This window comes from Aethalodelphis obliquidens, unplaced genomic scaffold, assembly GCF_003676395.1.
Source record: "Aethalodelphis obliquidens isolate GAN/ISIS:26980383/991018 unplaced genomic scaffold, ASM367639v1 scaffold5, whole genome shotgun sequence".
Lineage (NCBI taxonomy): Eukaryota > Metazoa > Chordata > Mammalia > Artiodactyla > Delphinidae > Aethalodelphis > Aethalodelphis obliquidens.
The window spans coordinates 60,773,169-60,785,714 of NW_020837949.1; the positions used below are offsets into that span (position 1 = coordinate 60,773,169).

The 12,546-nt window shown below is 38.8% G+C and overlaps 1 protein-coding gene across 4 annotated transcripts in view; it reads left to right on the top strand.

Moving 5' to 3' along the window:
* Positions 1 to 12,546, top strand: part of MIOS (meiosis regulator for oocyte development) — a 41,013-nt gene that overhangs the window by 259 nt on the left and 28,208 nt on the right. For 2 of the 4 annotated variants that reach the window (XM_027102506.1, XM_027102508.1), the window contains exons 2-4: positions 946 to 1,045; positions 6,166 to 7,507; positions 7,837 to 7,935. In XM_027102506.1, the coding sequence (XP_026958307.1) occupies positions 6,214 to 7,507; positions 7,837 to 7,935 (1,393 nt within the window). In that variant the 5' untranslated portion in view covers positions 946 to 1,045; positions 6,166 to 6,213. Of the gene's footprint in view, positions 1 to 101; positions 772 to 945; positions 1,046 to 6,162; positions 7,508 to 7,836; positions 7,936 to 12,546 lie in introns of those variants that run through there. The other 2 variants (XM_027102509.1, XM_027102507.1) reach the window with 2 other exon arrangements.

The following is a 12,546-nucleotide window of genomic DNA, read 5'->3' on the forward strand; positions in this document are numbered from 1 at the left end:
CGGGAGCTCCAGGACGGCCGCTAGGCGCCCGGGCAAGCCCAGTTGAAAAGCCCGGGCGGGTGCGGACCCCGGGGCCTCCTTGGAGCCGAGGCGCGGGGAGTCGCGTTCAGCGCTGCGGGATAACCGCGCCGGGCGTCAGGCCGGGCCTGAGAGCTGCAAGCGGCCCGCGGTCTCGGGGACCTCCTTCGGGGTGCTGGGTCCGCGCTGCAGCCTCCACCGCTGCCGGGTTGTCTTAGAACCGCGTCCTGCCCTAGGACGCGAAGCTCAGCCAGGTGTCTGGAGTGTAGGAGTCGCCCTTAGATTTCTGCATTACCCGGCAGAGCAGCCAGCCTTGCTCTAGTTGTACTCTAAATAAATACTTCTTAAAGGGCCTGTCACCCGCGTAGCTCTGTCCTCTGCATGTACGAGTAATGAAAATTCCGTAAGAGGATAAAGCTTCTTTCAGGAGCCACGAGCATTCCTAAATGACTTAGCAAATGACTGCCTTTGCAGCCTTTTGTTTAACTATATTTTAAGGGAAATTTGGAGATATATAGAGCATCTCCTTGAAGATGGTGATGGTAGAAATTTCTTGAAACTGCTACTGTTGTTATTTGTCATGGTAAGACAAGTAGAAAAGACAACAACATAAAAGGATGATTGGATACCTTGTACACTTAGTATTATATAGATCTTCACTGTCCAGTAGCCACACAGGATTGAGATGTGCTGAAAGTGTAAAATACATATTGTATTTCCAAGACTTGGTACCACAAAAAAAAAGAGAAAAAGGTAAATTTCTCATTAATAATTTTACATTGATTACATGTTGAAAGGATAATATTTTTGATATGTTAGGTTAAATAATATATATTGCTAAATTAGATTTATTTCTTTTTATTCTTTTCAATGTGGGCATTAGAAAATTTTAAGTTATATGGCTTACACTATGTTTCTGTTGGACAGTGCTGTTATAGATGTTCTGGTGAGGAACACAGAATCATCATCATGGCTTTCCTTTGCTCAGAAACCATTGATGGGAAGTGAGTGCTTGTTATACTTGAAGGTGAGCATCTAAATATAAGCTGTAATTATTGCAAATCCTACCCCTTTTACCCCCAATTTTTCAGTGTCTCCAGCATTTGAAAACATTAATTGCCAGAGCTGTTTAAGGGAATCGTAGTGATACTGACGCATTTGTTGATGCATAGAACTCATTTAATTTGATTGTCACAATTCTGTGAGAAGGAGATAGGGTGGGTTCTATCTCCATTTTATAGTCTTGGAGTATTAAGGGGCTTGTTAGGGTCTAGCTAGTAGTGGCTGGAGGTCCTCTGACTCCAGGCTCACTTTTCTTTGCTCTCCACCATATTCCTAGTGGTGTTTGTTCAGGAGCCAGGATCCATCTATACTGTGTTGGATTGTAAAGAAATACAGTTGACTTGAGCAACACAGGTTTGAACTGCATGGGTCTACTTATATGTGGATTTTTTTCAATGGTAAATACCACAGTACTACACAATCCACAGCTGGTTGAATCTGAGGATGCAGAACCACAGATAAGGAGAAGCCACTTATACAGAGGGCCAACTATAAGTTACATGTGGACTGCGTTGGAGGGTCTGCGGCCTAACCCCTCAGTTGTTCAAGGGTCAGCTGTACGTTTCTTAAGAGGGTGCTTATAGATGTACCTCTGTATTCAGGGCCAGCTTCATGGTGTGTGAGCCGTGCAGTCACACAAGGCCCATCTTTAGAAGGCCTGGCACTTGGTTTAATGCTCTGCTGTCACAGTATTGAAATTTTTAATAAGTTTTGAAGAAGGGGGCCCTGCAGATGATGTAGCTGATCCTTTCTCTATGCAGTAATCTAGGATGGGAGTAGGGTGGTATTGGAAAAGAATCAAAACATCTGGTCTTCTCTTTACTCCTATGTGAATTATGCAGGGTTTACTAGCCTCTTTCTAACTCTCAAGTTCTGTGATTCTGTATATGAGTTACTGTAGTCAGATTTTGTGGATGGTAATATAAATATGTGCATAATATCAGAAGAAATACGGATGATTCTTCGTTGAGAGTCATGTAAATCAAATAGTTTTTAAAATTATAGTAACACTTCCTTTTTTTTCTAAGATGGATTTTTCCATGTGGCACCCAGTTTTTTTTTAAACCATGGATCATTTGTGTAAAGAGTACAGTTGTAGGAAGGAAGCCTATATAAAAAGTGTGCTTATTTTAGCATTTGTCTTTCAGTGAGATAGGAGATGGGCCAGATCTAAGGATACCTCCAGTTAAGAGGTTTCCTCTGTTTGCAAGGGCATGAGTATGAATAAAGCCTTACTTGGCAGCATCTGTTCCTTCTTTTTGTTGTGTTAGCTACTTCCTGTTACACAAGGTGCTTCTTTTCCTTCTCATTCTTAAATTTTTAAATTCTCTTTAAGACTGGACATAACTTCAGCACTGGAATGCAGGTTTTATTAGTGTATTAGTTCACTTGGGCTACCATAACAAAATACCATAGACTGGATGGCTTAAACGACAGAAACTTATTTTCTCACAGTTCTGGAGGCTGGAAGTCTGAGATCAGGGTGCCAGTATGGTCTGGTTCTGGTGGTAGCTATCTTCCTAGCTTGCAGACAGCCTCCTTCTCACTGTGTACTCACATGGGGAGGGGGCTCTGGTATCTCTGTATTTTAAGGGCACCAGTTCTGTCAGATCAGGACTTCACCCTTGTGACCTCATTTAACCTTAACCTTAATTACCTCCTTAAAGACTCTATCTCCAAGACAGTCACGTGGAGTCATGATTAACACTTCAACATACGAATTTTGGGGCGGGGGTCACAGTTCATTCCATAGCAACCGGGGACCTTATTTGTCCCTGTTTACCTCTGTGTGCCCAGCATTTAGAACAGTGTCTAGAACATAGAAGATGCCCCAAAATGCTTATAGAATAAACGAAAGTCAGTGTATGAGAGTGATCCTCTCAGGGTTGCTCACTGTGGGCCCTTACCCATTATTGGAACCAGTTATGACAGTGGGCACTTTGCTGTTGGCTTGAGCCAAGCCCTACTGGAAAGGGCAGTGGGCGTAAGCATGGGGAGATTAGTGAAATTTGGAGAAAGCAGTGTGAGAGGTGTCAGAGGGAGCATTTAACAAATGCATTCATTTAACAAGTAATTACTCAGTATCTACTAAGTGCCCAGCACTGTGCTGGGTACTAGAGGTTCAAATGGAGAGCAAAAAGGATACTTCACCTGCTCTTAGGGAGTTTATAATCTAGTAGGAGAGATGGAGAGGGTGATTTATTTTTTTGTTGTTTATTTTTAAAATTTTATTTATTTTATTTTTGGCTGTGTTGGGTCTTTGTTGCCGCACACGGGCTTCCTCTAGTTGTGGTGAGCAGGGGCTACTCTTCGTTGCGGTGCGTGGGCTTCTCATTGCGGTGGCTTCTCTAGTTGCGGAGCACGGGCTCTAGGCACGCGGGCTTCAGTGGTTGTGGCTCGCAGGCTCTAGAGCATAGGCTCACTAGTTGTGGCGCACAGGCTTAGTTGCTCCGCAGTATGTGGGATCTTCCCGGACCAGGGATCAAACCCGTGTCCCCTACATTGGCAGGCGGATTCTTATCCACTGCGCCACCAGGGAAGCCCGAGACGGTGATTTAAAGGGAAGGAATATTCTCCATTGAGAGTATATATCTAAGTAACCTGATTTAGATTGGGGAGGGGATAGAGTGTGGTTGAAGTCAAGGTTGAGCAGGTTTTAACATGGCCGAGAAGGGAGGGAAGAAAGCTCCAACCAGAGGGAATGGCATTTGCAAAGGTGTGATGGGTGGAGGATTACATTCTAGGCAATGAAAAGGACAGTATAGCTAGAACACAGTTAGCAGGGAGGAGAACAGGGTGCATTGAGGCTGGATCATTTAGGGTTTTGTAGGTTTTGTCGAAGAATGAGAACTCTATGCTAACAGCAGTTGGAAACCATGAGAGGGTTTTAAGCAGGAGTTCGATAACCTGGATAAGTTTGTATTTTAAAAAGATCACTTTGATTTCATAAAGGCCAGAGTGGAAAGATGAATAAAAGAACTGCTGAACCAGCACCACAGGCCAGACATGTTGTCTACCTTAATTTTTTATGGAGTCAGTCTGCAGAACTGTGAGACTCTGCAGCCTGAGTGGAAGAAAGAAGACAATTGAGCTTGTCGGGGAAGGCAAACGTGGCAAGGAAATGAAGAAATTGAGGGTGCTAGTAAGAATATAATTGAAATGATTGATCTTGGGCTTCAGAACTATTAAGGAAGGAAATAAGGCGGTATGAGAATTCTTAGAGGCTTTTCCCAGTCATCTAAATTTTATGAGTCTATTGAAATTCTTGACTGAAACTTTTACAAGATCAAAACATATGTCTGAGCTGAATTTATTTAGAATATCTTTATTAGGAATCTGTGCCAGGCTCTGCATCTGGTACAGGGTATAGAGAGATGAATGAACCATAACTTCACTCTTTAAGAACTGACAGCATGGATGTACAGATACCAGTTGCCATGAGGATTATGAGTATCTTTGTTCTTTTTTTTTTTTTATAAATTTATTTTATTTATTTATTTTTGGCTGTGTTGGGTCTCCGTTGCTGGGGGCGGGCTTTCTCTAGTTGCAGCGAGCAGGGGCTACTCTCCATTGTGGTGCACGGGCTTCTCATTGCGGTGGCTTCTCTTGTTGTGGAGCACGGGCTCTAGGCACGCAGGCTTCAGCAGTTGTGGCACGTGGGCTCAGTAGTTGTGGCTCACGGGCTCTAGAGCTCAGGCCCAGTAGTTGTGACACACGGGCTTAATTGCTCCGTGGCATGTGGGATCTTCCCGGACCAGGGCTCGAACCCGTGTCCCCTGCATTGGCAGGTGGATTCTTAACCACTGCGCCACCAAGGAAGCCCTCTTTGTTCATTTTTAATCCAGACTGTTACCTCTAGCCAGACTTGCTTAAAAACAGAAATTTACATTTTTGTAAGTAGCTTTTATTATTAAACTACCATTTTTAGCATAACTATTTTTAGTGCTTATGTGCTTAAACTACTACTAGCATATTTATCTTTTCAAAATTCCTGTTTCAAATACCTATTCGAAGTTTATAGAATTGAAAACTGAAAGAGCCTCTAATGCTCACTTAATTCAGTTTCCCAAAGTGCAAAGTGTTTATTTCCTACTGGTCATAAACAGGATGATTTTAGGTAACACAATCAAACATTTTTAATAGTTATATATTTATTTAAGTATGTTAGAAAAAAATATATTTAGCATATTGTACCCATGACTCATGGACCTTATGATGAAATTAAAATTGATTTTCAGATTTTAAAAATGAGTCAGTTTAAATAAAAATATTAAATAATGGCACAGGTGGTACATGAATAACTGAAATTTGGGAAACGTTAGTCTAAACCAGTTCTTACGTTGTACAGATGAGAAAATAAAAGGACCCCCAAACACAAAGGCCTTTTTGAGGTATACAGCTAGCATGTGTCAGAGCTAGGAGTTGAACTCGACTCCACTCAATACATTCCTGCTTCTTATCGTTGAAATTTGAGGAAGAAACTAGTGGCTTTGTACTTTAAATCTGCATTGGTCATTACGGTGGCCTCATGTGGCCATTTATATTAAAATTAATTAAAATCAAACAAAATTTAAAATTTGCACTGCCATATTTCTCGTGCTCAGTAGCTGCATGTGGCTAGTAGCTACCATATTGGACAGTACAGATACAGAACATTTCTATCGTTGCAGAAGGTTCTGTTGGATAGTGCTGCTTTAAACTTGTTGCTTAGGTATGTGATTCATAACCCTTTAAAGTTTTGTCGCCTTCAGATGGATGATACTTATTAATTTGCTCACCACACTGAAGTTATTTCAACCCTGAGGTTAAATTGAAGGTACTAGTAATAGTGCAATTAAGATAATTGATCATGGGAAATAAAGCCAGAATGGAGTTCTCAGATTCCTACCAGCTCATCTTATTGGAGGAAGTTCTTCTTTTCCCCTTTTATTAATAAATATTGTCTTGAATTCATAGCAGTAAGAAGAAATATAAATATATTGAAAAACAGAGTATCTGTGTAGAAAATTTCCTGACTTTCTGAATAGTTGATTCAGCTTAGAATTGTATATTGTTAACATTTTAAAACTTTTTATTTTTAAGCAGATTTTCAGTGAATGGACCTAACTGCACTCTTTGAGATCATCAGTAAGCATGAGTGGTACCAAACCTGATATATTGTGGGCACCACACCAGGTTGATAGATTTGTTGTATGTGACTCAGAACTTAGCCTTTATCACGTGGAATCTACTGTGAATTCAGAATTCAAAGCTGGATCTCTACGTTTATCTGAAGACTCTGCAGCTACGTTACTCTCAATAAATTCAGAAACACCCTATATGAAATGTGTTGCCTGGTATCTCAATTATGATCCTGAATGTCTCCTAGCAGTTGGACAAGCAAATGGTAGAGTGGTACTTACAAGTCTTGGTCAAGATCATAACTCAAAGTTCAAAGATTTGATAGGAAAAGAGTTTGTTCCAAAACATGCACGACAATGCAATACTCTTGCATGGAATCCATTGGATAGTAACTGGCTTGCTGCTGGTCTAGATAAACATAGAGCTGACTTTTCAGTGCTGATTTGGGACATCTGCAGCAAATACACGCCTGATATAGTTCCCATGGAGAAAGTAAGACTTTCGGCAGGTGAAACTGAAACAACATTATTAGTAACAAAACCACTTTATGAATTAGGACAGAATGATGCTTGTCTCTCTCTTTGTTGGCTTCCACGAGACCAGAAACTTCTCCTTGCTGGTATGCATCGTAACCTAGCCATTTTTGATCTTCGGAATACAAGCCAAAAGATGTTTGTGAATACAAAAGCTGTTCAGGGCGTGACAGTAGACCCATACTTCCATGATCGCGTTGCTTCCTTTTATGAAGGTCAGGTTGCAATATGGGATCTTAGGAAATTTGAGAAGCCAGTTTTGACTTTGACTGAGCAACCAAAGCCCTTAACAAAAGTAGCATGGTGTCCAACTAGGACTGGTCTGCTTGCCACTTTAACAAGGGATAGTAATATTATTAGATTATATGATATGCAGCACACACCCACTCCCATTGGAGATGAAACTGAACCCACAATAATTGAAAGAAGTGTGCAACCTTGTGACAATTACATTGCCTCCTTTGCTTGGCATCCAACAAGTCAAAATCGAATGATAGTTGTAACTCCCAACCGAACAATGTCTGACTTCACTGTTTTTGAAAGGATCTCTCTTGCCTGGAGCCCAATTACATCTTTAATGTGGGCTTGTGGTCGTCATTTGTATGAATGTGCGGAAGAAGAAAATGATAATTCTTTAGAAAAAGATATAGCAACGAAGATGCGCCTTCGGGCTTTATCAAGGTACGGACTTGACACAGAACAGGTGTGGAGAAACCATATTTTAGCGGGAAATGAAGATCCACAGCTCAAGTCACTCTGGTATACTCTGCACTATATCCTTTGCATTGTGAATTTTGTAAGATGAATTTGGTAGAAATGTTCTTGAAATTTGCCAAAAGGTCAGTCTGTAAATATCGTGCTGAATGTTTTATGTGCAGATGCAAGACTTAATACTAAAATTCCAAAGTAAAATTGTTTAAAACTGTTGAAATACTGCTTTGCAGATTGTGTAGGAGGGAGAAAAATATATCTCTACAATACAGTAGAACCAACCACCTTCTTGCACTGATGCCTATTATGAATTGGTTCCAAATCAAAATAAATTTAGCTTTGAAATATTTTATTATGCATCATTACTAGTATTTCCTATGCATTTAAATACTTATGAAGCAGTATACAGAAGATATGGATCAGAAATCTCCAGGCAACAAAGGATCATTGGTTTATTCAGGAATTAAATCAATTGTAAAATCATCTTTGGGTAAGAAAATTCTGTTTTATTTTCTGCAATATGTTTATAATTTTTGTACTCTTATTTTCCCCCCAAATTTAGTTATCTCAGGATAGTGTACATAAATATTCTTTTTTTGTTGTGTTGTTTTTGACTAGATATTTTTAGTGAATTGTTGCGTTAAATGCATAATTGTTCTTATATTTAAAATTCTTTTTGGAAGGAGTCTTGGTTCTTTGAAGTGATTGACTTTCTAAATTTATTCATTAATTTATTCACTATTATTGGTTTTGAAGACCCACTTTAAAAGGTATTACATTAGAGGATTTATAGGATCCTGGTTGTTGGTTCAGATTTTATCACAGTATTTGCTTTTATAAAAACTAAATTAAAAATTTTCCAACTGAAGGAGACCCCTTTTTATTTTGCTGCCTAAACCCTCTCACTTAGCTACCCAATGGTAAGTACTGTATAACTATGACATGAGGTATGGCCTTACCTGAGGTGTCTTACCTGAAATAGTCTTTATTTTTTAATTGCTGTAGTTTCAGTTTCCTTTTTTCCTTTCTTTTTTTTTTAAATTAATTTTTATTGGAATATAGGTGCTTTACAATATTGTGTTACTTTCTGCTGTACAGCAAAGTGAATCAGTTATACATATACATATATCCACTCTTTTTTAGATTTCCTTCCCATTTAGGTCACCACAGAGCACTGATTAGAGTTCACTGTGGTATACAGTAGGTTCTCATTAGTTATCTATTTTATATATAGTAGTGTATATATGTCAATCCCAACTCCCAATTCATCCACTCCCCAACCCTGCTTCCCCCATTGGTAACTATAAGCTTGTTTTCTACATCTGTGACTCTATTTCTCCTTTGCGAATAAGTTCATTTTTCTGGATTCCACGTATAAGCAGTATTATATGATATTTGTCTTTCTCTTTCTGACTTCACTCTGTATGACAATCTCTGGGTCCATCCATGTCGCTGCAAATGGCATTATTTTGTTCCTTTTTATGGCTGAGTAATATTCCACTGCATATATATATATATATATACATACACCACATCTTCTTTATCCATTCGTCTGTTGATTGACATTTAGGTTGCTTCCATGTCCTGGGTATTGTAAATAGTGCTGCAATGAACATTGCGGTGCATGCATCCTTTCAAATTACGGTTTTCTCTGGATATATGGCCAGGAGTGGGGTTGGTGGGTCATGTGGTAGCTCTGTTTTTAGTTTGGTTTTTTTTTCCGGTACGCGAGCCTCTCACTGATGTGGCCTCTCCCGTTGGGGAGCACAGGTTCCAGATGCGCAGGCCCAGCGGCCATGGCTCACGGGCGCAGCCGCTCCGTGACATGTGGGACCCTCCCGGACCAGGGCACGAACCCGTGTCCCCTGCATCAGCAGGCGGACTCTTCAACCACTGCGCCACCAGGGAAGCCCTATTTTTAGTTTTTTAAAGAACATGCATACTGTTCTCCATAGTGGCTGTTTCAATTTACATTCCCACCAACAGTGTGGAAGGGTTCCCTTTTCTCCACACCCTCTCCATTATTTATGGTTTGTAGATTTTTGATTATAGTCATTCTGCCTGGTGTGAGGTGATACCTCACTGTAGTTTTGATTTGCATTTCTCTAATAATTAGTGATGTTGAGCATCTTTTCATGTGTTTTTTGGCCATCTGTATGTGAAGTAGTCTTTGATGACTGAATGATGCATGAATTAATGTAAGATTGAAATTAATAAACTATTTAAGAGTAAAATAAAGATGACAGAAGAGCCAAACTTACTGTTTTTTCACTGACTTCTTTAAACAGTTGTTCTTATTGTCTTTATTGGGATTGAATTGTGGATTATATTATAGTTATCTTCCCAACCTAGGATTTGGTATCTAGTTTTTGACAGCAGTCAAATTTGGGCCCAACTCAAGCTGCTAGAAAAGCAGTTTACATTATTTAGTCAAAGAGTGGCAGTAGAAGTAATAAATCTAACTTTTTTTTAATAGGACTTTTATAAATACTCTACAAAAAAATACAAAATAAAACGCTGTTTTTTAATAAGAGTACATTAAACATTTCAATTAAATGGTTATATTATTTTGATTTTTTTAAGGACTTCTAAATTACTGTGGTTCACATTGAAGATTCAGTAGACTACTTATATCATCTATTTCATTTTGGTGTTCTCTCATTAGCTCTTGACCCAAAAAAGTAAGTTTTATTATAAATAATAAAATGAAAGAGTTTAATTAGAGACTTCCATTTTTATTAATAAAAGTAAAAGGACAGTTATGTATTACCCCCATAAATAGTATTTACAGCTATATAGTAGGTCAGACCACATTGCATTCTCAATATTCTGAGGTTTATTTTTTCTGCTGTACTTTTTTTTTTTTTAATCCCCCCCCACCTGCCACATTACCCCCTTGGTGTCTATACGTTTGTTCTCTACATCTGTGTGTCTGTTTCTGCCTTGCAAACCAGTTCATCTGTACCATTTTTCTAGATTCCCCATATATGCGTTAACATACGATACTTGTTTTTCTCTTTCTGACTTACTTCACTTGTATCACAGTCTCTATGTCCATCCACATCTCTACAAATGACCCAATTTCCTTACTTTTTATGGCTGAGTAATGTTCCATTGTATGTATGTACCACATCTTCTTTATCCATTTGTCTGTCAGTGGGCATTTAGGTTGCTTCCATGACCTGGCTATTGTAAATAGTGTTGCAATAAACACTGAGGTGCATGTGTCTTTTTGAATTATGGTTTTCTCTGGGTATATGCCCAATAGTGGGATTGCTGGGTCATATGGTAATTCTATTTTTAGTTTTTTGAGGAACCTCCATACTGTTCTCCATAGTGGCTATATCAATTTACATTCCCACCAACAGTGCAAGAGGATTCCCTTTTCCTCACACCCTCTCCAGCATTTGTTGTTTGTAGATTTTCTGATGGTGCCCATTCTAACTGGTGTGAGGTGATACCTCATTGTAGTTTTGATTTGCATTTCTCTAATAATTAGTGATGTTGAGCAGCTTTTCATGTGCCTCTTGGCCCTCTCTATGTCATCTTTGGAGAAATGTCTCCTGCCCATTTAGGTCTTCTTCCCATGTTTTGATTGGGTTGTTTGTTTTTTTAATATTGAGCTGCATGAGCTGTTTATATATTTTGGAGTTTAATCCTATGTCCATTGATTTGTTTGCAGATATTTTCTCCCACTCTGAGGGTTGCCTTTTCATCTTGTTTATGGTTTCCTTTGCTGTGCAAAAGCTTTTAAGTTTCATTAGGTCCCATTTGTTTATTTTTGTTTTTATTTCCATTACTCTAGGAGGTGGGTCAAAAATCTTGATGTGATTTATGTCAAAGAGTGTTCTTCCTATGTTTTCCTGTAAGAGTTTTATAGTGTCTGGTCTTACATTTAGGTCTTTAATCCATTTTGAGTTTATTTTTGTATATGGTGTTAGGGAGTATTCTAATTTCATTCTTTTACATATGGCTGTCCAGTTTTCCCAGCACCACTTATTGAAGAGACTGTCTTTTCTCCTTGTATATCCTTGCTTCCTTTGTCATAGATTAGTTGACCATAGATGCGTGGGTTTATCTCTGGAATTTCTATCCTGTTCCATGGATCTATGTTTCTGTTTTTGTGCCAGTACCATATTGTCTTGATTACTGTAACTTTGTGGTAGAGTCTGAAGTCAGGAAGTCTGATTCCTCAGCTCTGTTTTTTTTTTTTCTTCAAGGTTGCTTTGGCTATTCAGGCATCTTTGTGTCTCCATACAAATTTTAAGATTTCTTGTTCTAGTTCTGTAAAAAATGCCATTGGTAATTTGATAGGGATTGCATTGAATCTGTAGATTGCTTTGGGTAGTATAGTCATTTTCACAATATTGATTCTTCCCATCCAAGAACATGGCATATGTCTCCATTTGTTTGTGTCATCTTTGATTTCTTTCATCAGTGTCTTATAGTTTTCTGACTACAGGTCTTTTACCTCCTTAGGTAGGTTTATTCCTAGGTATTTTATTCTTTTTGTTGCAATGGTCAATGGATTTGTTTCCTTAATTTCTCTTTCTGAGTTTTTGTTGTTAGTGTATAGGAATGCAAGTGATTTCTGTGCATTAATTTTGTATCCTGCACCTTTATCAAATTCATTGATTAGCTCTAGTAGTCTTCTGGTGGCATCTTTAGGATTATCTGTGTATAGTATCATGTCATCTGGAAACAGTAACAGTTTTACTTCTTTTCCAATTTGTATTTCTTTTATTTCTTTCTCTTCTCTGATTGCCGTGGCTAGGACTTCCAAAACTGTGTTGAATAATAGTGGCGAGAGTGGACATCGTTGTCTTGTTCCTGATCTTAGAGGAAATGCTTTCAGTTTTTCACCTTTGAGAATGATGTTTGCTGTGGGTTTGTCATATATGGCCTTTATTATGTTGAGGTAAGTTCCCTCTATGCCCACTTTCTGGAGGGTTTTTATCATAAATGGGTGTTGAATTTTGTCAAAAGGTTTTTGTGCATCTATTGAGATGATCATATGGTTTTTATTCTTCAATTTGTTAATATGGTGTATCACACTGATTGATTTGCATATATTGAAGAATCCTTGCATCCCTGGGATAAA